Source organism: Acanthopagrus latus, chromosome 23 (assembly GCF_904848185.1).
Source record: "Acanthopagrus latus isolate v.2019 chromosome 23, fAcaLat1.1, whole genome shotgun sequence".
Classification (NCBI taxonomy): domain Eukaryota; kingdom Metazoa; phylum Chordata; class Actinopteri; order Spariformes; family Sparidae; genus Acanthopagrus; species Acanthopagrus latus.
In genome coordinates, this window is record NC_051061.1 from 13516915 (window position 1) to 13543972 (window position 27058).

Here is a 27058-nt window from a genome sequence, read left to right on the forward strand (position 1 = left end):
GCAGCCTTTATGCAAGAGGGAGGACTTTGACTCCCTCTGCCTCCCCTCCCTCCCTCCCTCCCTCCCTCTTCCAGGCCCCTGCTATTTAATCCATAACCCCTCTCTGAACTGTGAGCACAGGTGCTCCTCACATCCACAAGAGCGTTCTCTGCCTTGTTTATCCAATCAGCTGATGATCGGTTCAGCCGCAGGTCGACCATAACATCAATCTGAGGATGGGTGGGGGGGGAGACCAGGCAGAGAGGCATCCGTCACCATCGCCATCATCAGCGCACACAGCCACTTTTTAGTCGCTGCAGAGAGAAAGGCTCTCAGCTCTCGTCGTCCAGCTGTGCGTCCCTGTGGTGGCATTCCACACTTACAGGATGTGTGTGTGTGTGTGTGTGTGTGTGTGTGTGTGTGTGTGTGTGTTTCTGTACATTTTCTCGTCCTGACTGCATGCTCGGCCAGATGTAGACACTCGGACAGCTGCCAGAGAGCAACAGCTTGCACAAAGTTCTGACACGAACTCGCCGCATCTGCTGCGATTAAGAAGGGGCACACACACTGAGGGCTCCTCCGTCGTGCCAGGCTTCTGAAATCAAATCACGGGGTGTGGTTGTCACCTCCCTTTGCCCACAGCCGTGTGACATCATACCCCTGAAGTCCTCCTAAACGGAGTGAAAGGGGAAAGGCAGCTGCTTTTATGGTGGAGAAGGTGGACCCTAATGACATCTCCCTGCGTCAGAGAACAAACCACGAGGCGTGTGGTGGAGGGATTGGTGGGAACCCACAGTGCACTTGCGCCTAATGCCTAAAAAAAAAAAAAGAAAAAAAAAAAAAAAGGGGGGGGGGGGCTAGTAAAAAGTGAGCACCATCAGCATGCTCAGCTTGGGAGCAATCTCATCCGAAAAACAAAGGTGACAAGAGTGGTTTTTATCGCGCAGCGCGGTCTGACTGTTGTGGGAAAGGAGGAGGAAGGACTGCCAGCAGTAAGCGGAGGGGAATTTAAGTGTGAGTGTCTGAATTGATATCGCAGCAGGGTGCCATAGCTGCCGGGGGATTATGGTCAAGCTGAAAGGCAACTCAGCAGCAGGGGACGGAGGATTATAGTGTTCAGCTGAATGGGGCGGCACGCAGGGAAAACAAGGCACCTGATACACACTTTCATTCATCCTCGCAGGGAGAAGTGGCCACTTTATTGGAGATTCCCGTGACAGTTGTATCATTTTTATGTGGTTGCACAAAGAGCTCTGCAGCGATTTATTAAGACTAATCAGATCTCTGATCTGACAGAGTTGGGATTCATCCAGTGGATGAAATATCTGAGCAGGCTGTGTCATGTGGATTGGTGCTGTACATCACAGCTTTCGACCTTTGATTGGGCATAAAAATGTGAAGAAAGGTCCACAGAACATTATATTTATTTGTACGTCAGCCCCATGATGTGACATTTAGCTCATTCAAGGTAACAATCAACTTTCAGGTTTCTTCTTTTGGAAGTTTTTGGCAAATTGCTGGACCTTTTGCAGGCAATAGAGCCAGGTCTTTATACAGGAGTCACTGGATCAGTCACTCAGTCATGTAGTTGGTTGATAAAGATCAATCCCCAATGATCTTTGTGATTTAAGACAATAAAAGCAGAGTCTTTGGGTGTATTGACTGTCGGCTGGATAGAAGAAGCAGTTTGAAGAAGTCACTTAAGCTTCTGAGAAACTGGGATGAGCATTTCTCATGATTTTTGACATTTTAAGACTAAAGGATGAATCAATAATGATGAATGTTTTTTGCAGCCTTACTGAACACATAGATGTTACATAATATTTATTTTAAAATTAATGATTTGCCTTTTGATTATCAGTGTTTTCACCATGATACCAACACTTTGCCAACTTCACCTTACTCTATTTGGAGTTTTTGGCAAATTCCTGTGTTTTTTTTGTGCAGCTGATTGATTGGTCTGTGTGCCAGAGGACAATCATAGGAGTAACGAGGCTAGTTCATTGAATTGATTTGTTGATGAATGATTCAGTCGGTTAGTTCAGTCATTTTCAAGCAAAAATGTGAAACATTTATTGATTTCAGCTTCTTATTGGTTTCATCCTATTCTTTCTCATTTTAATAGTAAATTAAGAATATGAGGGTTTTGGACTGTTGGTTGGACAAAAGACACAAAAGGGTCAGGCTAAAGTCAGAGCTCAGAGAGCGTGCTGGTCTTTGTTATATTGGGTATAATGATATAATATAATCAGACAGTAAAAGATGAAAAAACATGATAAAAAGCAGAAGAGATGAGGAAGATATTATTGTAAATACAAACAATGTGAATCAAATGATTATAGTTGGGGAAGGGGAATACGGGCCACCTAAAGTGACAGAAAGGGTTACTTAAGGCCACACTGATGTCAAGGGTCATTGTTGGTAAAACAAAAAGGTTGGGCAGAGGCAATATCAAGTTAAAGAAGGTCAGTGTTGAAAAAGAGGCCGGGGACGATTCAAGGTGCAAAAACTGAGGTGAGGGTGAGGCAACATTTAGCTAAACAAGCTTAAGGTTAGGAAATAAAACTGGGGGCAGGTTAAAGTACAGAAAGTGAAGTTGGGTAATATTAAGTTAAATAAGGTTGGGGTTAGGGGGAAAGGCTAGAGGTAGGTTAAGATACTGAAAAGGTGGAGTTAGTGTTGATGGGATTAGAAAAGGGTGCTGGGGGTTAATGAGGGTAAGACGTTTCATTTTCCAGCATTTTCCAATTTCTTGGACATTTTATTGACCAAATAATCGGCAGATTAATCAACAATGATGATAATCATTCTTTGCAGCGCAGTGAACATGTTAATGTGTCACAATGTTTATGTTAAAATGAATGATTTGTCTTAAATTAGCAGTTTTTCTGCCACAGCATTGATAAATTGCTCTCGCTGATGTGAACGATCCACCTGTTCTTGCTCACTTCACCTCCGTACGTCGTCTTAATTTTGAGTTTTTTCCTGGTTGTTATGCAGCTGGTATTGGCCGGTGTGTGTGTGTGTGTGTATGCCGGAGGAAATCATAGGCGTCACAAGCCTGTTAGCATTACTGTGACTCATTAAGATCTTGAGTAGGAATAGAGTCGATTCAACAGCTGAACTTCAGCTCACCTTTTGAAGATGACAGCAAATGCCTCTCTCTGCTCTCACAGGCATTACAGTCCAGCTCTGTGCTCAATAATTTATCACTAATCATTTCCATGTGTGCAGCAATGGAGGTGACACACTCATACTTTGGAGCGCTGCAGCGTGATGTGGCTCGGCGGCGTCTCCTGGACCCATACATTAAGAGCAGACAAAGCGGATACGAAGAGCTTGACTCACGCCGACTTGCAAACTGAAGGAGACCGGTGCATACCGCCTTTGCTCCCTGGCTGGCCGGGCTCACGGACCGTGCATTTTTCTCCAGTTAAACTGTAACCACTAATCACCTCACGGCCTCACTGCTTCCTCCTGGAGCAGACCATTCCTGGATCCCCAGGGTGCGTTAAAAAGTCCCATCGGAGGGGGACTGTAGGGTCCGAAATCACCTGTGTGGGACATCCCACATGAGCTCAGGACTCTCCCTCTCTCTTTCTGCGAGGATCTGCCGTGGTGAAGTTTAGGGGTCAGTGCCTCTGCTGCGAGTCTGCAGGCCTGCATTTCCAAAATAAACACAGACAACTCAGTGCCTCACTCCAGCTACCCCACCCTACCTCTCCTCATTCTCTTTAATGCTCCTTCTGCATGTGCTCTGTGCTCTCTGCTCAGTGTTTCTATCGTGAGAGAATTTCAGCCCTTCAGACAATATGCAGACCATGTCTGGGGCAGGGCACACTTGATGAGGCAAAGTTAAAGAGAGAATCGAGGAGGAAAGCCAAGACTCGGAAGAATAACAGCAATGTAAAGGAGCTGGCGGAGGGAATAGAGGTTTTTTTTGGGTTAGTTTCCAGGGACATACTCAAAAGATTTCACCTATAGATGGTCGTGAACATGGAACTTTTAGATATCCGGGGGCTCAGAGCAGTAATCTGCTCCCAGCGATGCAGGGAGTGCAAGTGGAGGCACAGCTGGTTTGTATTATTATTTACTTGCTTGGCCAACACCCTGGATTCTCAATAGCACCACAGCAGTGCAGTATGACGGAGGTATGTATAAGTGTGTGTTTGCTTGTTTGAAGAGAAAAAGAAAGGGAGGAGTCGGACGAGAGGGGCTCTGCGTGTAGGAGACGGGGGAGAGAGGGATTGATGGTAGTTTTTTTTTTTGTTTTTTTTCAAAGAAGGGAGTGAGGGAGAGACGGGTGAGGCATTTCTAAGACTCAATAAGGCTCTCAAGTCTGGGCCTGGGCCTGGCTCCCTGTCTGGGCATATCCAGTCCTGCTCAGCTAGCTTCCAGACTTTGCCCCTCTTCACCCCCTCCTCCTCCTCCTCCTCCTCCTCCTCCTCCTCCTCCTTCGTCCAACCCCGACTCCCCGGGACTCCATCTCCTCCTCGCTTTTAACTTCTGCTCTCTCCCCCCCTCCCCTCCGCGCTCTTTTCGTCTCCCACTTTCCATGAGCCCCCTGCTTCACGAGTGACGCTCGCGTTATATAAGACATTCCCCCGTCTTATACATGCGGTAAAAAGAGGGAGAAGAAAGTTTTTGGCCTGCGAGTGTTTACCTTCTCTGTGGCGTTGTGGAGATGTTGCCAGCGCTAATTCAACTCGTATGTGGCGTGGCTGTGTTTTTTTTCTCTCGTGAGGGAGCCTCGTGTAATTTGTTTTTTCTTTCTTTTTTTTTTTTTCTTTTTGGAGTTTGAGGTTTGGTAAAATAAAGACTTGTTCTGACCTTAGATACTTCTGCCTCGCTAAAAAGTTGTAATGATTGACTCTCGGTGGCCATCTTGAGTAACGACCTCACCACAGCCTGTCTCTCTCTGTTACTGCGTCCTGATGCCCACTGCGCCCGTGCCCCCTTGTTTGCTCGGGTCTCGATAAAAGGCCCTGTCAGTCACAGCGGGCTTGGCCATTACTTAATTGATTCTAAATGCCAGCATTGATTGGGGACAGAGGAGTGTGTGAGAGCGTGAGCGTCTCCCTGACCTTCATCACTGACTGAGATCCTCTCTCAGGGCGACCGATGTGCTCTACGAGGGTCCGCGGCACAATAATTAGCCCTTCGCCGCTTGGTGCATTTCTTTTTTTTCCGCCAAACAAGAAGAGGAATCGGCTCCAGATCTGCTTCCAACAGACACTGGACGTGCCAACACATTCAAATCAAGTTTCAGTGCTACTCCATTTTACAGCATTATGCTCAACTCTGTCTGTCGCCATCTCAGTCGCCCTCCATCTGTCCCTTTGCATCTGTCTCCCTCGCTCTCTTTCTCTGTTTCTCTCTCTTGGATTGAGCCGTGAAAGATAAAAGCTGTGGGGTGGAGCCTGTCACTTAGTTGAGCGAGAACACAGCAATACAGAGAGAAAGGGGAGAAAAGAGAGGAGAGAAAAGACTGTCATATTGACCTTGTCTTATTGCCAGACATGGTGGGAGGGTGGAGTGGGCAGGCAGGGGGGGGCACGGGGCAGACATGGAGCTGCCGTTAAGTTGGCACAGGCGCACAGGGGAAAAAGACAACACGAGCTTTGTGTGTACGTGTGTGTGAGATCAGCGGCGAGGCGAGGCTCAAATGGAAGTATAGCAGACAGTATGGGGGGCACGCCCAAATTTAAAGAAGCAGGAGCTCCTTGATCGCCCGCATGCGCGTGTGTGTGTGTGTGTGTTTGCCGCCACAACACAAACACGTCACGTCAGCTCGTCGGCTAATTGCTCTCTGCTGTTCTGTATTTCTCCCTCTTCCTGTTTTCTTCCCCTTTCAACGTTTCATGTTTTGGTTCGGGAAGCCGAGCCCCGGCCCTGTTCCCTCTTCTCTTTGACATAAACACACACACACACACACACACACACACACACACACACACACACACACACACACACACACACACACACACACACACACATGAATGTTAGATGGAAGTGCTAACAAATGCACTTTAAACTTGCAATACGTAGTTTTTAATGCCTAAACAAACTCAACTTGTTTTCATGACTGAATAAACTGAATAAACAAACTGACCTTAAACAACAACACCACTTGACTTATATTTGGCGGACCCTGCCACCAACCTAGCATCAAACTGTGTTCTGGGGACCTCATGTTCCTCTGGGACCAGCTCATTTATTCAGTTTTGGAAAAAATAAAGCATTTCTGAGTTTGCATTGTTGCCTCCTTAAAAATTCTGAATTTCTTTTCCAAAACGACATAGTGCGCCTTTAAAGGAGACACTCTCTGTCCAGGGCACATCTGGCTCCCCCCTCCTCTTGGCTCCCTGCATGCTGCACAGGTGTCACCCGGCCCTCCTCAGGGACAAGGAGCGGCCGTTCAGGAATCCCATGGCGAAGTCGCCTTAGATGTATTCCGATAGACCTCGTCAACCCTGCAAAGCGATAACTAGAGCACCCACTATCCCGGCCCACCCCGATGCCCCCAGCCTCCCAGAGGCCATGTTGCATAAAGCTGGTTCTGGGATCATATTACCTTGGCTATTGAATAAGGAGACCCGCTCACCAGGGAGTTCACTTTGTGCTTATTAAGTTGCAGGCGAATGGAAGTGGCCGGGGTCAGCGCGTAAAGGCGAAAGGGGTTTGCTTCTCATGCGTGTGGTGCCATAATATTCCCGTCCAGGAAATGACTGTGAGACCGGCGCACCCCTCCCAAAGCTGGAGCGGTACCACAGCGCTCTGAACTGGTCTGAACTCCACAACACGCACAGCATGCTGTACACGTATGCATATCTTTATGGCTTTTTACATAGGGGGGATGTACAGCGTGAGACCACATTGGCCCGAGCGGCTGGTGCTGAAATACAGCCCGGGTTTGCTGCTTATCGTACCACAGTTTCCATACGCATGTCGCCCTTATTAATCTGCCCTCAGCTTGCCGTTAACTGTGTGGGAGAGAAAGAAAGAAAGAAAGAAAGAAAGAAAGAAAGAAAGAAAGAAAGAAAGAAAGAAAGAAAGAAAGAAAGAATGATATCTGGACCTCCTCCCATTTCCCTCCTACCCGCCCGGTGGCTAAGAACTGGTGCTGGGTTTTCACCATTGAGGGAATATGAAAGACGTCTCCTGTTGAGTTCAACCGCAGCTGCTTAGTACATTGAGTTGTGTTCAGGAGGGAGCTTCAGGAGGAGCCTCAGCGATGTATCGATCAGCTGTCAACCATTATGATAACTGATTAACTGTTTTTGTGTCATTTTTTTAAGGACATAAAAGTCAGATTCCAGCTGGCTAAATGTGAATATTTTCTGTTTTTTTTTCTCCTCTGATGCCGGTAAATTGAACATCTTTGGCTTGTGGCTGAAACGAGACATTTGAGGACGTCATGTTGGGCTTTTGCGCGCACATTTTTCAACATTTTCTGATATTGTATAGGTAAAACAACTACTCTATTAATCAGTTTGAGTGAATGTTCAAGAAAAAAATATATACATTTTCAGATTCCAGCTATTCTTTTCACTGTTCTTCGACATTAAACCCAATATCTCTGGGTGGTAGTCAAAACATGACATTTGAGGACGTCGTCTTGAGCTTTGGGAAAAAAAAATCATAATTTTTCACCATTTTCTGACATTGTAAAGACCCAACAATGAATTGTTTCACCGAGAAAATGAATTGATGTGTCATTAGTTGCAGCCAAATTTCATGCATCCTCCTCAAGTTGTGGGGTGCCCACCTGTGTTCTTCCATTTTGGGCTGAACTCCTTCCTCCAAAGGCTTAAAGTCTGCCCTGAGTTTTAAGGGAGTGGCTGCCAGTGGTCTTTTGTTTGCGTGTGTGCTGAAAGAACCTGGTATTTTAAAGATCAAGGCAGGTGCCAGTGCTTTGCATTCCTGACCTGACCTTGCGCTCATTGCTGCTGCCTTTGGGGGAGGTCTGCCTCTGCAAAGCCGGCAAACCAGGGGTGAATGTGTGCGTGTGTGTGTGTGTATACACACCCCAAAGTTTCAGCTTTAAACATGGCATTTCAAAGTGCTTTTACCTCTCTTTCCATCCGTGCCTTAGTGCGCTGTGTTTGATAAGATCGCTCTTCGCTTGCATGCATCTCTGTGGTGGAAAGAGCTCAGTGTTCCGCTGCGTGTCCATTATGTACTCACAAATAACCACGGAGAAAAAAGACGCTTTTTGTTTTGGAAGTCCACAGACCCCCGGTGAGAGGGTTAGAGCTGACAACCTCCTCGGATATTACTCGGATTTCATGCCGCCTGTCGAGCTGTTGGAATAATGCTAATGTCGGTGTGAGTCAGCTGGAACGACAGCATTTAGTGTGGGAGTAAAGCAAAGAAGCATCACTTCCGAAACGCAGACCCTATCCAGCTAGCAACCCCGAGCAAAAAAACGGACACAGCTGGTTGGTGGGCTGATGAGAGGAAGAGCGGGCCGGGGATTGTTGTGCTGTTTCATCCCCCACAATCTTAATTCATTCAGTCCAGAAAACTTACGACAGAGTCTAAAAAAAAAAACACGCCTCACCACTTGAACACAAAACCCCAAACATGTTTACCTCAAGCTTTGTTGCACAAATGGTAAAAACTGAGCTGTTAACTTTTAATCGCTGCATCACCCACCACCAGCTCTAAAAGCCCAAAACTGTTTTCCTTCCCCCCCCCCCCTTTCCTCTCCTGTTGCTTTCCTACTGAGTGTGGTGCGGTGACGCCCCTGCTTGGCTGGCGAGCCGTCTCCAGACCCTGTGATTGCGCGCAGGAGTCGGAGGATTGCATCACTGCCTGTGCTGAGAGGCCGCAGGAATGGACTGAAAAGAAAGAGGAGGGGGGGGAGGGAGAGAGAGAGATACAGGGAGAGAGAAAGAGACGTGTGAGAGGGGGGTCGATGAAGGAGAGACGGACGATGGGGATGGGGACGTTTCTTGTTTATGTTGAAGTATGGCGGAGCAAAGATGAGAGAGGAGGAATGATGGGTGGACTGCAGGAGGTGGAGTGTTGGTGGGAGGTCAGAGTAAGCCAGGGTGGGGATGTCAGTCAAATCTAATACTTCTTCTCTTCTCTTCTCTTCTCTTCTCTTCTCTTCTCTTCTCTTCTCTTCTCTTCTCTTCTCTTCTCTTCTCTTCTCACGGATGGAGTTAGGCCTCCTGCTGCGTTTCATTGGTTCCCCTCCGCCATGAAACTGCTATGTTGTGAAATGCCCCGCGTTATTGTAAGATTACTCACCGCTCTTCAAAGTCTACACTACCGTTGTGCGAAGTGCCTCGAGTGTTGGTGCTGGGTACTTTTACTGTTTAGACACTCTGAGTCATCGCCCCCCCCTCCATCCACCCGTCCCCCCCGGGCAGGATTATCTGTTTACCGCTGATCCTGATACTACAGTTTAGATTAAAGCTGTTTTCAGTTGATTAAAAGCGTGTGCGGACCCCGTCCGATTCTGAGTTGGAGTAGGTGGGAGAAAAACAGAGCAGTGACTCGAAACACATGTTGCCACACGTGGGCCCTCGATCACGTACTGTTCATGTCATATAGCAGCTACTAGAGGGCCTAATAAATCGACTGCGGCTTGGGAGAAGTTTCCTAAGCTTTCGTGCCAATGTGCCAACTCTCCCTTTCTGTACCTCGTCGAAAGATATTTGCACCTCGAGGCGAGCATACCTCAGGAGCTTTGCCTGAATGTTTGCATTTTCAATTCAAATTCTCGTTTCGAAAAGCATCGTGTCGATCTGATGACGCGTGCTTCCCCTTGAAAATCATCTGCCATCCTTCCGGCCCCGTCCATCCCCACCAAGAGTCGAGTCAGGTCACTGTGTCACGCCGTAATCCCGGGTTTAGTGGGCCATAAGGCTTTCTGACACAATGTGAAATCTCAGTCAGATGGCTGTTTATAGATCATTTGTGGCCTAATCCCGCAATATGCGGCGCGGCTAAGTGGAATTGCTGCGCTGTCGTCAGGTTCTTCCGCCGGAATTTTTTTCTATCAAGTTTTAGAATATACACCACTCACTGTCTAATGTTTTATTCAGCCCGGTCTACCATTGATATCAGATCTCTTACAAAAGCGTCTCTAGACAGAAGTGTTGCTCAACTGCACAAAGGTCGACATCCTGAAGGTTCAAAATGCACGTCCAGAATATATGTAGGTCTAAGAAGTGACACAGCAGGGAGTCTAAAATATCACCTTAATTTCAAATCACAACTCAGCTCGCCTTCTTCAGCGTGCACCCTGTTGCAACCGTAAGTGACGGTACGTGACATGTAGGACCGTGTCCTGCGGTCAGTTCATCTGACCGAAAGTATTTTCATTCTTTAAAATCACTATCTGTTAAGATCGCACGGTACCAGTCGCCTCAGCCGTTCACCTAAATTCACAACAAAACCAGAAGAACACTGCGGCGGCTCCTTGAAATCTGAGAGAGCCAATTCAGAAAAAATTTTGAATGTTAATGTTCGACCGCAGAGAGAGTTGCTCTTCCTTTCTCATGTAGCAGTCCCCTTTGACAACAAACCGCGAGTGCGCCCCGCCCTCCTCGCTCCGTGCCTCCCTCCCTCCCTCCTGGCACCTTCCCTCCCTGCCTGCCCTCTGCCTGGAATTCTTCAGTGTCTGAACGCTCTGGCTGGAGGCCATCGGTAGCTTGCTGAGAAGCTTCCTGTTGCACTCTCTCCCTCCTTCACTCCGTCTATCCCTCCCTTCCCTCTCTCTCCTTCTTTCGTTCGCTCCCTCACTCCTTTCTCGCCTTGTCTCATGCGCCGTCCTCTCCAGGTCTTGCACTTTGTCTCATGCTCATTTGTCTCTGTGTTGAAGCTGTGAACGCACGTGTCCCTCAGTCTCTCACTCCAGCCCTCCAACAACTGTCTCCCCCCCCCCCCAGTAGCCCTTCCCCGAAGGCTTCAAGCATGCTGCTATTACATAACACTGTATACAATCCTGTGTGCTCTTTTGCTAGCAGAAGGCAGGAGAAAGAAAGAGTTTAAGTTCAGTGGGAGAGAAAAGTCTTACTTGCAGCCATTATTCTTGATGAAATGGTGTGAATGGAGGAAACAATTAGGCAATCAGCGCACCACGTAAAACAGGGAGGGGCGCAGCGGCAGGTGAGGGAGGAATGAGGGGAAGAAAAAAGCAAACTGAAAGAGGGGAACGTAAGAGAGAAACAAAAGCAGAGAACGGGGGGATGAAGAGAGAGAGAGAAAGAAGGAATGAGAGGCCCAGAGGAGGAGGAGGAGGAGTGGAAACTGAGGTTTCCTGTCTGAGGAGGCGGCTGGCTGAGGAGGACAGAGGCAAAAAAAAAAAAAGAAACCTCTCAGCTGTGTGTGTTTGTGTGTTGAGTGAGCCGTCAGGGCCGGGGAGGTGGAGGGCGTACGCGGGGGCTGCGGCTCGGGTGTGTGTGTGTGTGTGTGTGTGTGTGTGTGTGTGTGTGTGTCAGTGGAGGTGGGGTCACTCCTGGCTATTAACTCAAGAGACGTCAGCAGTGACAGGAGTGGGAGTGAAGAAGGAGTGACCATTTTTGGGGCTTTTTTCGCGTGTTTCCAGATCGGATTGGGCGAGAGCGCGTCTTAACTCACGTCTAACTCGCCACACCGCCGCGTCCTGCTTTGAGAAATCTCACCCGACTCTGATATGAATCCAGCAGTTGCTTTACTTTGAAACAGGCAAATGCTTTGATCACCTCAATCTGATTACTCCAGGTGAAAACCTGCTTGAAACACGCCAAGTTGTTTATTAGGCCTTGGCCTAGTTAAAGATGTAAAACCCAAATGTCAGGGGTCAGAGGTCACACCACACCCACACACCTCAGTCAGTCACCCCTGACCCTGTCTGTCCCACCTGGTGGATGGAAAAACCAGCAGGTCCAGACACGACGCATGCTGCAGCTGAAGGGCCTAAAGTACAGAATTACAAAACCTATTGCAAAACGTATTTACCAAACAGAGTTGTTTGTCCTCAGGTTATTAAATGTGGTCGCTGCGATGTCACACCTGACATTTAGGGGATGTCTTCTATTTGTTTGGTCACCTTTTCTAAGTCTAACCTATAATAACTCATCTGACTGAAGATTTTGTAGGATTCTGTTTGTTAATGGAGACCCCACTGATCAGAACATATCCAAAAGACATCAATTTACCATCGATGTTGATGTTTGTCAAGATTTTCTCTTCCGTTGAAAAGTCTTTTAAACCTTGATCGACGTGCTATCGACGTGACACCCTTCCTCTGGTTCAAAGTGAAAGCTATAATGGCTGCTTTTAAATGATCACAGACGTATCTCTGTAGCCTCTGTCCTGCAAGTTCTTGACTTGTGAGCCGATATATAACGTTTTTGATAAGTAACATTGCGCCACATTTCCACCGGGAGTAGGAACTTCTGCAGGCAAAAAGATGCCTGCGTGGGGGGAAGGCACTTTGCAAAGGTACAGGAACTTCGGGCGCCCGGGGCTTGCAGCGCTGAAAAATGTAATTCGTCAAGTCAAGACGAGCAAAAAAGGGTCATGATCCAGAAATGTTATGATTGTATATCTCAGATCAGAGTTTGGTTCATATGTGCCATCTCAGGTCAAATATGGACTCAAAATACTTCGCAAAGACATATGGTGTTCTAAAATCCCTGCTAAATGTTATTTTGTGGTCGAAATACGAACTCATTTCTACAGTATCAAGGGTGACATGAACTAAAGTAGATACTTCTCCTGGTCATGCACGTCAGGGTGATACTAAGTGCTATATATGTAGGCAGCTGGGTTTAAAAGCCGGCAACTCCCTTCTTGTTAGTTAGAACTGAGGACGCCTCGCAGGAGGTAGCAATTCCTGCTACCTCCCGCAAGGTTCATTTTTCACAGCGTGATCGCTTTAAAACAGCTCGTCGGAGCCCTTCAGACTCACATCAACACCATCAGATGCTGGAAGTTCCCACCGCGCTCTCCCGCTCACTCTCTCTCTCGCTCTCTCGCTCTGGCTCGCTCTCCCCGCACACTGTGTTTGTGTGTGAGAGTGAAAAAAAGAGAGAGCAAAGAGCCCCGGGGAGAGATGGCTTACCTCCTACAGACCACCTCCCAGGGTCACAGCGGGAGGCAGATTAAGTTACAGCCAGCCTCAGAGGGGGTCACACACACAAGACGCGCACACACACACACACACACACGCACAAACACACACGCACACATTCTCTCTCTCACCCTCACAGAAAGCAAAATATTACCCAATCCGGTTTTATACCCTGTAACATAATCATCTCATGCCGCACAGTTTTGATATTCTCTGATGCTTTTCACTGGACTCAGATCGAGCGGACTGAACTGACCCTCCTCCGTTCGGATCGGGCTGGAAATCAATCGGTCGGTGCGTGGTCAAAGGTCGCCGCTGATCCGTGTGAGCCTATAGCCTCGGAGCTTGGAGGTGTCGAAACCCATACCCCTCTTTTGACCTGATGCCCCCCCCCTCCCCGCCCCCCGCCACACAGTGCTCCTTCGACCATCAGCCAACCTCGACCTCGAATACCCCATCAAAGAGACTTGAGCAGTGCCCTGATGCACAGGGGTGGATGTGGGAAAGGGTTATGCAGGGGGAATAGGTGATGGGGGCTGCTAAAGAGGACACACACAAACCTCTCTTTCAGGACTGCGCTTCCTCCTCTACTTCCTTGTATATCCTTGCTGTGGCCCCCTCGGTCATCCCTCCTCTCCTCTCCTCTCCTCTCCCGTTCAGCTGCTGTGGCCTGTGTTTACTCTGCTAGAGAGAGAGAGAGAGAGAGAGAGAGAGAGAGAGAGAGAGAGAGAGAGGGCCCAGAGAGGGGACAATGCCGTCTTTCAGAGAGACCGTCGACCCCACGGTTGAGCAAGGAAGTCTGCATGGGGGCCGGCCAACACCCCTTCCACAAACTTCACAGCCATCCGCCACTGAGCTTTACGCACACATTCGCATATCGGGCAGGCATGCACACCCAAACGACACCACGCTCCTTCCCTCCTCTGCATCTTTGTCTCACGTTTCCCACAAACCCCCCTCCCGGCAGCCGTGGCCATTTGGAGGATGTAGTCGAGATCCCGTTGCTCCAGTCCAAGATCCACACACTGTGAGTCACTTCCCAGTCTCGACGGTTTCTCCGCCGAGAAATGATCACAAGGGTGGGCTGAGGTGAAATCCAGCAGAGTGGACTTGATACACCGGGAGCTGCACTGGCCAACTCCGCAGGGAACACATTAGCGCGGCACAGACTGCCTCGGGTGGGTTTGATATCATAGATATTTTATGACCCACTGTGTTTCTTAGAAGTCCGAGAGCGATTCAAGCACATTGCTTTTAAAGAAAGCTCTTTGAGAGCATTGCACACACCAGTGTCCATCAAAACCCACTGCTCGGCTCTGCTACACAAGGCTCTTTTCAACATACGCCTAACTTGCCTTCATGCGGGTGGTGACGAAGGCTGTTTGCTGTTTTCCTCAAAAAAAATTAAATCATCAGTCTTGTGACTCTTAAGTCACCATTATACCAGATATACAGTACAACACATCACAGTCAACATCTTTTGCGAGGAAAATAGTGTACTTTCTACAAAATGTCTTTAAGTTCAGAAATACAGAAAATGAAGTATTAAGACCACCTTTTCAAAACATTCTTCCACAAATGCAACTTTTTATCTTATATTGTTAAAAGGTAAAAAGGTTCAATTCCCATTTTTTTAAATGGTACCGAAGTCTTTCAGCTACTATTGACTATTCAATTTCCATTCAGCATGCTATATATTTACGAATAAACAAACTCATTCTAGTGTCAGTCCGTCTTTCACATCAACACATTTGTTGTTAAAAACCTCCTGCTATTTGAGAACAAATCTAATCTTGAGTGGCTTTAAGTTTAAGTTTAATTCCCTATTTCGCCATCTTGGGCCTAAACACATCATATGTCATACCAGTGGTCTCTGAATCAAAACAAATTTTGAAACAACAAGAAGTTTTACACTCATGACACACAAGTCGTTGCTTCCTCACTGAGATATAAATAATATATATGTTGTCATGCAGGAAGCTGAAACATACCAAGAATGCTCTCCATTATAGGGGGAAAGGACATGCTTTCACGAGGCTGGCTGTTGTTAGAGCAGGAGTGAGATAGCTGTGGAGGCCAGCTTTTATAAATTGGAAAAGATGAGCTGCACGATCCATAATGGAGGTATAGTAATGGGTTGCACATGGAGCAGCCGCCTGAGAAGAGCCTTTTGTGGGTTTCACATCGAGACATGTAGAATCACACGATTTTAGATGCCAAATTGATTTATATTCCAGTCGTCGTATGGATCCAAACGTTCCAGATCTGGTTCTCGTAGAGTGGATTACGGCAGTGACGGGAGGCCAGTTTTTCTGTTTGTCCCCGCAGTGGATGAGAGGAGGATTTGCAGAAAGGTTAAGCTGATTCCTCGTCTGTGCCTCGGGGTAAAGGGTTTTAACTCAGTTAAAGTGGATGACAGATGATTTTCTGCTATTTTAGCCAAACAATGAAGCCAAAACTCTTGGCAGGAGTTACAGTAAGTTATTCATACCCACCCAGTCCAGAGGAAAGAGAGAGAGAGCGAGAGAGATGTGGTATTAACCGCAGCTCATTCTAAATCAGGATCATATCCGCTGAGGATCACAGATCAAAACATGTTTATTTTCTCAGCTAATGACAGCGTTTGCCCACATAACAACCTCTCTATGGTTAAAACGCTCATTAGAGCAACTGCCAGTTATACCCCTGCTTTATCATTACACAAGCAACCTGGGTTTAACTGATGGAATAATAACTTAAAGGGGCAATTTGTAAGATGTGTCTAGAATTCATGTAAAAAAAAAAGTCAAAAAAATAATATTATTAAAATAATGTGTGTTTACGTATATCAAAGACGTCTATGTATTGTCTGCTTAAGTGAGCGTACTAACCAGCTAGCCCTGACTTGGCCTGTCTCATAATGTCTCTTTACACCACAAGAGTCTGATAGTACACCCCCGCTTTTTGTGAAAGTGACAATAGTCATCCCTACAATATTGTCACAGTATCGATATTCAGGTATTTGTTGAAAACTCTTGTTTAACTTTATGAAGGGCTTTTGGAAGATTTGAAAATGTAGAGATATGTTGCATGTTGTGTTATAGCCTAAGAATATCATGATTTTATTTTGGAGCGTGCTACTTTTGTTTTTTAATCACTACCGACATTTCTTTGTTAAGTCATTCTATACTGCCAAACAAGACGAGCCAGTGGGTCATGTGCTTGTGAGTGTGGTTTCTAATGTGATAAAAACAAAAGGTTATTTGTTTTTTTATGTGCATGTGAGGAACACGCATGTGTGTGGATATACAGTGTGTGTGTGTGTGTGTGTGTGTGTGTGTGTGTGTGTGTGTGTGTGTGTGTGCATCAGCCCTTAGAGATGTGTATCATCATCGTCTTATGTATGGCTGATTGAGTCTATACACCCCCTCCCTCCCTCGCCTGTGTGTGTGTGTGTGTGCGTGTGTGTGCTGGTGGCCAAACCATCCCTCATTGGGCCGGTGAACCTGGTGACCTCTCTGCTCCGTGCCTCCCAGACACAAGGGCTTCTCATGTGGCCCCTGGCCAGTCGCTCTCAAAGCCCACCATTCACCACCGACCGCGGCTTCTTCTACGGGTGTGTGTCGGCATGTGTGTGAGGGAGAGGGACGAGGGGCGAATTTGTTGAAATTACAGTTTGATTAATTACTTGTGTGTGTGTGTGTGTGCGAGCGCGCACTTCTGTAAGTACAACTCTGTGTGTGTGTGTGTGTGTGTGTGTATATCTGTGTATGGCGAAGGCTCAACATGCACAGTGGGACTTGTTCTACATGAACTCGAACAGGAATATAGGACACCCTGCGACTGTGTGTGTGTGATTCTGTGGAGAAGAAGCAGTGAACCTGAAGGCATTGTGTTGAATGGAGAGCTTGGCTGCGAACCAGCAGTACAACACTAGCATCGCCTGTATGTGTGAAGCTTCCTCAAGGGGTTCTGTTGAATATTATCAACATTTTACAATGAATCTTGACTCACAGGAATCACATCGGTGTTGGGTTGTGCACGCAAGTTCTTCGCAGTGATGCTGGGTCAGTCTGGTGGCAGAGGAAGACCTCGACTGGAACTCAAAATGACAGTTAGACGAAGCGCCCTGCCCACAAGCCTCAGGCTGGGTCCAGAGGTCAGTGTGTTTAGAGGAGGGAGGAGGTGGACCGAGTGGGTGCAGCTGGACTCGAAGGCCTTGGGGGCCTGCCGCCGGTGGGTCTCAAAGGTCCGTGGGGTCTGAAGGTGCACGTGGTGGGGGGTGGGCGGAGGGGGCCCGATGTGACAGGGTGCAAGGGCCAGCGACTGGTCGAGGGGTGGGGTGAAGCAGGGCTGGCGGTGAGGGTGACCATCTGGATTGGATTGTAGACATTCCTCAGGAAGAGTGTGTGAGTAAAGGTCAGCATGGAAAAAGAGGAGGGGGTCACTCAGATCTGTGTGTGTGTGTGTGTGTGTGTGTTTGTTTTTCTTCAGCTTACTTGGTGTTTCAGTTTACGATTGCAGCGAGTTTGCCATTGTTTTGGAGTATTTCTTACCCAGCGGGATTGTGGAATGTGAGAAACTTTCACAACATTCACATGGGAACGATTGCAGGTGTGGGAATCTGTCACTGCATTTCGCTGTATGTGTGGCTGCATGAAAACCAAGCCGTCCTTCACTGGCCCCTCTCGGCTTAATTCTGGCCCTCTGTGACTGTTTGTGCAGGTGGGAGGTGAGCGGGTTGTGGCCATGCTGTCCCTGGACGAGCCCCTGGACCTGAAGCTCCCTCGGCGGGCCAATGGGAGGGACAGAGGGGCGCGCTCGCCTCCGCTCTCCCCGCTGCACCCCAAGCGAGCTCGCCAGCTCCGCATGGCGGATGACGGCACTGCAGTCATAGAGCCCGCCTCCCCAGCATCGCCGCACACAGGTGGGTAACAACACAACGAGACACGTGACTCTTTTCTTCTGCAGCCAGTAAGTTGTGGATGTGACACGGTGCTTGGTTCTATTGCTGCATTCACGTGCTCCTCAGATGGTCCCATTTCCTGCGATGGAAAGTTTTTCTTCCGACTTCGGTGTGTTCAAGTGCCGTGTTGGAATGTGGGAGTAACATGGACGCCAAAAAGAAGTTGTTTTGCGTTTTGCTGCTCAAAATGTTTAAACAACACATTGACTATTTCCAGTATTTGAGTGACAAGGAAACAACACAATGTCTATAGAATAAAATATACATGACTTTGGAAGAAGTTTCTTACCATTAAGCCAACATTTACTTTCGTCTGCCATCTTTCAGCGTGATATGACGTCAACCAGGCAACTGGTGTCTCAAAAGATATGGGACTGATCGACAGTTATTACTGTAGTCTAAACATAAAAAAGATGATGTCACATACTAGAAGTTCCAGTTTCTTTAGCTTATTGGTATAAACATGTGACAACATTAGTGTTGAAAGGAGCTGACCAAAAACAAAAGTAATGGACGGATTGAAATATCAAACTGATGATGCATCAGATAAAAAGTGAAGGTATCACCAAAGTTATTCCAGTTATTACGACTGATATGAGTGTGTATAGCAAAGATCATTGCAGTATATCCAGTTGTTTTCAAGAGGTTTCACCAACAGAGGACCACTGAAGTGATTAGGCTTCATCCTCTGGGGACATGTACAAAATGTCTGACCAATCCGTCCTGTACTTGTTGATATATTTAAGTCCGGACCAGAATGATGGACCGTCTGCAAGGACTGAGTGAGACCAGTGTCTCCATACCAGAACCCCCAGCCAGGTGAGAGGTCACCTTCACAGGTGTGTGTTTGTTTTTCTCAGGTGTGCAGGTGGTCCCTCACGACCGAACAGACACCCCCACCCCCCCTGCAGTGGACCTGAGCATGTCTCCCTCCTCCCGCCACACTCCCAGTTCTCCAGAAATGACTAACGGCAACTACGTCCCCTCAGGGGTGAGTATGAACACACACACACACACACACCAGGACATGTTCATCGTCTGAGTTGTTGAAATAAAAAGCACTGGCCAACACTTTCCCGTCTACAGCGAAGAGTGACTCAGCCTGCTGGGGTCAGCAAATCAGGAACAACATGGGGTTGTGTCACACTCTCCATAAGGAAATCAGGCTGTGCACGGGGGGGGGGGGGGGGGGGGGGGGTTTTTATGTGTGTGTCTATGTGTGTGTGTGTGTGTGTGTGTGTGTGTGTGAGAGAGAGAGAGGGGAGTGGCTCTTATCAAACACCTCTTGTGTCCCTAACAAGTGCCTCTGTCTGCACAAGCTGAACTCAGTGGCCCCCGCTGGCATGACGTGTGTGTGTGTGTGCCTGTGTGCATGTGTGTATGTGTGTTTAATCGGATTTAACACAAGGTACAGCCATGCAGGCCTCACGCCGCCTAATTCAATTGCCTCCCAATTGAATTGAGACACGCTGGCTGGGACCATTCAGCCGCCCCTTACGTCCCACCGGGTCCTAGATAGCCGCCGACCCCCTCATCACACACGCACACTCACATAATATTCAGATCCTGATAGGATGCTTCCCCCCCCCTCGCCTTCACTCTCTCTCTCTCTCTCTCTCACAATAAGAGCTGCACACACTCACGCTCACATGTTCTCTCCCCTACAGCATCTCACAAAGCGGCTCACATAGTTTTGCATGCAGAGGCAGAGCTCGGCGCAGGGGGATTGGTCTCATTTTATGAAATTTGTCACATACACATTGCTGACATAGCTGAGGACGCAGAGACAGCCACGGGATTGTGGTCCATTTGCACCCTTAATCTGTCTCTCTGCACTTCCCGGCGCTCGCGAGACAGCTCGGACTCGCTCTCCTCTTTTAAATTCCTCCTCTCTGTTTTTTTATGCTCGAGCTAAGATACTCTGCGTGTGTGTGTGTATCTCTGTGAGTTTGTGTGAGTCACTGCATTAGCTCTTTGAGCCCCAGCTGAGGTTCAGTGAATCTTACAGCTCTCATGCAGGGATGTAGGGAGGTTTTTGTAGCGCATGGTGGGTGACTACAAGAGAATAAGTGGAGAGGATTTTTGAAGGGGAAAGATGAAGATTAGCAGTTCTGTACTCCATTGAGGAAAAGAACGACTCTTGTCTCTATCAAGTATTCTCTGCGTCAATCCAGCTGAGCTCATACCTTTATAAAGCCATGACCGTGAACAGTGTTTTTATAGTACTTTTGAGGCCTCAAAATACACCCACCTCTTTGGTTTTATGTTTTTATGCGAGTTTCTTTATTTATGCGTGGAGTGGAATGATAACCTTGTGAGTCCTATCTCTCCTTCACCGTTTTTTTTAGAACATCTCACAGGCCTTTCAGTTTTTTGTGCCAATCGGAGCGGGGCCGGGACTCCACCTGCCGTCCTCCATGTTCATTGGCCAGACGAGCGACAAGAGAGCCTCTCCTGACCTCTCAGCGGATGAGCAATTGGCCTGTCGCTGGAAGAAGGTAGGGTCCAGTCGGGAAAGGAGAGGGAACACACTTTACTGCGTGTTGCAGTTGAATCGTCACAACAATTCATGAAATGCTGAATGTTTCCTCCAGTGCCATCTGCTCTTTGACTCCCTGCAAGACCTGGTGGATCATGTCAACGACTTCCATGTCAAGCCCGAAAAGGATTCTGGGTACTGCTGCCACTGGGAGGGCTGCGCTCGCAAAGGGAGGGGTTTCAATGCTAGGTGAGCAAATCACAGAGAAACCAACAGTACTATTATTATTATTAATAAAGTGGACACATATGGAGAGAATCCGAGAGGAATCTGCTGCACTGAACTTCTTTTTGTTTGATGGCAGGTACAAGATGCTCATCCACATTCGCACACACACTAACGAGAAGCCCCACCGCTGTCCCACCTGCAACAAGAGCTTCTCACGCCTGGAGAACCTCAAGATACACAACCGGTCACACACAGGTCAGCAGGAGAACCCAATGACAACAATGTGTACAGAGCTTTATATTTAAAGGGTAGCCCCACTGATTTTACACATTATGTAAAACAGCCTTCTAGTTTCAAACTGAGGCTCAAACATTCAACTGTAGGAACAAGAAGGAAAACACATTTCTGAGGGATGAAATTTGATATGTGTTAACGTAATTCATTCTCATGATCTGGATCATCTCTCCTCCCTGCAGGTGAAAAGCCCTACATCTGTCCCTATGAGGGCTGCAACAAGCGTTACTCCAACTCCAGCGACCGCTTCAAGCACACACGCACGCACTACGTGGACAAGCCCTACTACTGCAAGATGGTGGGCTGCCTGAAGCGCTACACAGACCCCAGCTCCCTCCGCAAGCACATCAAGGCCCACGGCCACTTTGTGGCCCAGGAGCACGGCTCCCCAGGTGGGGTGGGCTCCCTGCTGAAGGGGAGTCAAAGCGGAGGGCCTGCAGGCGAAGCTGGGAAGGATTCAGAGCTGTCCTATGTAAGCGCTGCCCACATTATCATCCCAGGGGCGGCGGCTGCTCTCCTGGGAGGCCACGCTCTGCAGGGTCTTGGCGGTGCCCTGCCCCTGTCCCCTCTCAGCCCTCGGCCCCTGGACCTCAGCACGCTGGGTTGCCCCAGCTCACCGCCAGCCAGCATGGGATCCATCCTGTCCTTCAGCGGCTCCCCGCTGGGCCTGGCCAAGTCCCCTCTGCTCTCCTCAGTGTTCCCCTCCTCGGCCCTGGGACTGCCGATGGTGCCCATGATGGGGGCCTCGTCTGATCGCAGGGCCCAGAGCCTGCAGGCCAGGAAGGGCCGGGGGGAGCAGGCCAAGAATGAGGTGACTGGGGGGGTCCTGAACCTCTCCACAGGAGAGTCTCATGACCCCCTGTCCTGGGTGGTCATCCCCCCAGGCACTGTGGTGCTCAAGCCAGCTGTGGTCAACTGATACACACACACACACACACACACATTCCAGAAGAGCTCAGGGGGGTGGGGTTGGGGGGTGGGGGTGGGGGACGCCATAGTGAGGGTACAGGCGGTCAAAGGTGATAGGGATTGGCTCGCACAATCAAATCCAGGCAATGCAACCTGAGAGAATCTCATCAAACCTTCAATCAGCAGAACAAAAGAAAACACTACACCTCACAAGATTTAAGTATACAACGCAAGCCTCTTGTATTGATGGGAAACTAAACCTGGGGCCCAAGAACTCTGTATTTCTATTACAAGGCCTGACAACGGGCTACTCTTCGCTCTTTTATACTTTATTCATTCCTGTTTGCTGGTTCTGTGGACAGGGACCATGAAACGTGACGGTCTTAGTGCTCTGTGTTCTTACAAAAGTCCTGATTCAACGAGTAGTATTTATACAACTGTATTCATCGACAGTGTGCCTCCAGCTTAGCGGCGAGACAGACGCACCACAAGAAAAAAAAAAAAAAGACGAACGACGCGCTCGCAGTTAGGCTAACGTGCACGTAATAGGACGATTCTCCATGGCTGATTTTTCAGAGTTATGACCAATTTCTCACAGGCTGCTGTGATTAATGTGATTCGGACAGGCTTGCCGTTACCAAAGCAAGTGAACTCAAACTGTCTCGGATTTGTCCAGGAAAGAGACTGCCGAGACAGTTCAATTAAACACAGCACTTATTAGTGTCAGCTGGTTCTAGTATTGAAACCTCAAAACTGCTGCTAACCTCTCAGCTCCCCCCAGTGTTAACACAAACTGGGTGAGAGCACCTTTGACAATCTATCCCCAAGTTCGGGGGAGGGTGACCAACAAGAATGTGTGCCAGGCGTACAGACTAGGGGCTTTTCAGGGGCACAGAGCGAACTGAGGACTTGACACAGACCAACGGTGTTACATCACCTGGCAATGACCAATCATCACTTCCTCTCTTTTACTGGAGTGAAATTTAAGGCATGGGTGCATCTGGCTCCCTCCCCTGGTCAGACACGACACACAGCATCCCTCCTGCCATCTACAGAACGCGCACTGTTTCAGTTCTGGATTGTCCAGCTGCTTTCCCGTAATTGAATCAACACGGCCAGTTTGTGTATGAAAGGGCCACTGTGGCGATAAACACTAGTTTCTTGTGTTTTAGAAATTGACCCGACCCAAAACCAGCTGTGAAAAACAGGTGGTCGTCCAGTTTGAGCTCAACTTAGCCCTGTTGGTTTTTAAAGTTCAGCAGGTCCCATGCTGCGCCGAAAATACCTGGAGAGAGTGGAGAGAGGGATGCATGTATTGTGCCACAGAAGGGGTGGGGGGCTGTGATGCACTCAATGCCACCTACAGCTGGACTGACTAGGAAGCCACACTTTCGCAAACTGCCTCATTTTATCTGTCCAAAGGGGCAACGGAAAAAAAAGACAAAAAAAGACAAAGACTCATTTGACTTCTGGGGAATCTTTTCTCACGGTTCAATTAAGCAGGCAACATGCACTTACAGTACCACACACTATATTCCTGACATGTTTTAGCAAATGTTACTGCCAAGTCTTTAAAAGCTAGTTCGCTTTTATGTTGTTGTTGTTGTTTTTTTTTCTGCAAGGGTCAATTTCGCTTGTCAGGGTCCCTCCAGGCTTGTGTTGCATGCGTGACGCTGACTGCCATCTCCACAGAGGAGAGGTAGGGGAGCGGGAGAGGACCGTCGCAACACAAGGAACATTCCCTCAAGAGACTCCTCCTTCTCCCCTCCTGCTTCTACGTTGATGGTCTCACTCTTCCATCGCCCAGTCTTAGAAATAATCAGTTATTGCTGTTTTATATTGTTGTCTCTTTTTTTTCTTTCTTTTTTTTTGCTGTTGTTCAGACGAGACATTTTTTCTGATGTTGAAGTTGCTTCTTGTGTTCTGCGATGGCTGCTCTGCACTCAGCTTTCTGCCGCCGAGGACAAGTCTTTTGAGGGGTTGAGGAGAAGATGAGAGGGGGAGATTTGGGACGGGGGGGTCATCTCAATCTGAAGGGTCACAAGAAGAAGATGACTATGCTGATGACGTTTTAACACAATTAGGTAATTTTTAAAATCTTTTTCCAATAACGGTGCTTTTAGCCACTAGCTACACTAGTGGCATGGCTGAAAGTTTGAAAGGACCATCAGGACCACATTTTAATCTTAATACTCTGGTTTATGACCAAATAACCACATAGCCAACGACGTCCCCATCAGCCACAGCTATATTTAGGTTTTTGGGCTAATTGGCACATTTAAGTATGCTAATATGCTAAGCTAAGACGGTGAGACAGGTAAATATTTACATCACCCCATTTTGCTCAAAACACTGCCGTGGCCAAGTATAGTCTCTACTAGCATGGTTGGAGACTCCTGTGAATTAACAATTTGCTGATGGTTCAGGGCTGAGAAACCCTTGTAATGAAAGAGGAAAATAAATTACACTCTGTTTGAGATGTAAACAGCAATATGTACAAAACTAACGGCATAAACTGTGAAGAGGGAGCAGTGTTATAGTCAAGACCACGTCTAACAAAACTCTGTGGGGTTGAGATCAAGAATTGACTGAGCCACAGCCGGGCAGGAGTGCAGGCGTGACACACTTACAAATCATATACGCTACTTAAATTGATCAAAGGGCTACAAAGATTCCTCATTACTCACCTCCTTTATTGCCATATTTAGAATATGATAATAATTATAAAGCATAGCATTTTCAAAAGGCATCGCAGAGGTGAAGTTAGCTTTTTTTAAATGAACAAATAAATACAAACATGAAGGATCTCCTTTTCCATGTTTTACCATCCATCCATGTAAGACAATACAATTGCGTGTGCAAGTATCAGGTGCAATATGTACGAAATACAGTTGAAAACATTCAAAGTTTGACTAAAATAATCAATGGAATGTTAAAAACAGTTCTGACATCTGTGTATAGTGTTGCGAAGATATACACTGAAGTTAGCGTGCTAACCAGATAACAGTGTAAAGTAGCTGAACTAGTGGTGCCAACACTCAGACTGCTAGCTGCACAGCTAACTGAGCTAACGGCAGTTACAGTTAGCAGCAGTTAGTGGTTACTCTAGCAATATGCTGACTCCTAATTGTTTAGAATAATACAGGCCAATACAGTTGAATATTTTTTTTTATTTTGGGGGGGTCACAATCCAAAAGGTTGGATACCACTGCCCTAGGAGGGACATCTGGTTTATGGGGAGGGGGACATCACATTCCTCCACAAAATGAGGATCATTTTAGAGGGTTTGTCCCAAAAATACAAAATTATCTTTGTGCTAAATTAGGCGCGCACACTTTGCTTTTCTTTGTTCTGACGCTCAGTGTCCGCAGTGAGTTAAAGGGAAACCACAGAGCTACAAAATCCGACTGTGAAATGGCGGGCAGCGCTGGGAAAGTGTGAGAGCGAAGAGAGGAAGGATTGGCTGAATGAATAAATGAATGGACAGGCGACGGGGAGGGAGAGAGAGGGAGATGAGGGGAGAGGCTGTGTGTGCCAGCGTGGGGGAGAGAGGGAGGCAGAGGATAGCTGCGCCGTGCAGCCGCCCTCCATCTGGCCACCTACCCAGCAAACGGCCCTCTCAGCTCTGAAGTCACTGGCTGTGCTGTGCCCAATGTGGCAGCCACTCACAAGGCGTACCAGCCTGCAGGAAAAACTAGGCCACTGAACTCTGTCTGCCCTCTGGCTTTTTTTTTTTTTTTTTTTTCATAGATTAAACCCAAAAGGCTCAACTCCCCCACCTCCCGGCCACAAAGCTTTTTATTTCACCGGAGATTCACAGTAAACAAAAACAAATACAACCCTCCCTGTCTGAGGATGAGCTTTGTGTCGGGCTGCAGAGCTGCATACCTGCGTTTTCTCCCCCAGTAATTCTTACTCATCATTATCTCAGACGACCCATCCCCCTCCTCTTCCTCACCACACTCACACACCATCACACATGCCAGTAGCCTGTCTCCGGGTTCAGAATCCCTTGTTGTGAGTGGACAATTCTGGCATGTGATGTCATCAGAAACAGGTGTTAAGTAGGCTAGACACGGTTTCCGTGGCAACAGTGAAACCCACAGATGCAGCGGCTCTCCTCCTCCTCCTCCTCCTGTCGGTCTGTCTCTCTCTCCTCTGCAGGTCGAAGGCAGGGCCAGAGACTCGGCGCGGCGGCAGAAAGCTGATTAATAAATAAGACGACACGGATCCTCCTGGAGTCCACAACTTTTTCAATATTAAATAAGCTGTATGATCCATTAACCCTTTGAGCTCAGTCTGTAATGAACTGCACTTTTGTTCCCCTCATAGTGTGCATAGATACGGGGATGCTGCCACATCCTGTCTCAGTGTAGAGCGTTATTCATCAGTTGTTTTGGGAACCAAGAATAATTGTAAAAAAAGAAAAAGAAAAAAAAATCATCCTCAGTTGCTGAAAATGTCTGAAATTAAAATCTTATTTTTCTTTTTTTTATATATATTATAAAGCGGTACTTGCTTGCTCCTGGAGATTTTTAAAGTAAACCCTCACTTAAAGCTATGAAAAGTTGGAACAGATATCCAGGGCACGAAATTCGCGTTAGCTAGCTAGGTCAGTGTAATTGTTAAGGGGTGCCATTGACTGAAGTGCCACAGTGTTGCACAAAGGGTTAATGATAAGACTAAGGCCACGCAAGGCCTGTTCCAAGTTATGTTTTTTGCACATTTGTGAGATATTATGTCAGTATTTTAAGTTTTCCAAGTGCCTTTTTATTATAGGTAAAAAAAAATATAGAAGCTATACACTATATGAAAAAAAAATGATTATATGAAAATATATTTTTTTCCTGGCATCATGTTCTGTGGTTGAACATGCAGAATTTTAGAGTTGTAAAAGTCTCCAATTGGTACAACATAGCGGTGTTCTCCTGTTTTAGAGGAATTTTATTACGATATTGATAATAATGTCAATGAAAAGGAAAATGTTTAATAAAGTTGTATTTGATATGACATGTGTTTTCATTTCTGATAGAAAATGTACAATAAAATGACATTTATGGAACACAAGTGATTCTGCCACTGTAGATCGACATGTACGCGCTTCATCTGAACAACCACAATCATATAGCTGTGATTAGTAGTTAACAAGCAG

At 47.4% G+C, this 27058-nt stretch overlaps 1 protein-coding gene across 1 annotated transcript in view; it reads left to right on the forward strand.

The window, feature by feature from the left end:
- The window catches only part of glis2b (GLIS family zinc finger 2b), a 29945-nt gene extending 3032 nt beyond the window's left edge, over positions 1 to 26913 (forward strand). Inside the window, exons 2-7 of the mRNA XM_037089611.1 lie at positions 17756 to 17957; positions 18857 to 18987; positions 20345 to 20494; positions 20591 to 20724; positions 20840 to 20958; positions 21180 to 26913. Coding sequence (XP_036945506.1) covers positions 17780 to 17957; positions 18857 to 18987; positions 20345 to 20494; positions 20591 to 20724; positions 20840 to 20958; positions 21180 to 21916 — 1449 coding nt within the window. The 5' untranslated portion in view covers positions 17756 to 17779 and the 3' untranslated portion in view covers positions 21917 to 26913. The remainder of the gene's footprint in view (positions 1 to 17755; positions 17958 to 18856; positions 18988 to 20344; positions 20495 to 20590; positions 20725 to 20839; positions 20959 to 21179) is intronic.
- The last annotated feature ends 145 nt before the right edge of the window (positions 26914 to 27058 follow it).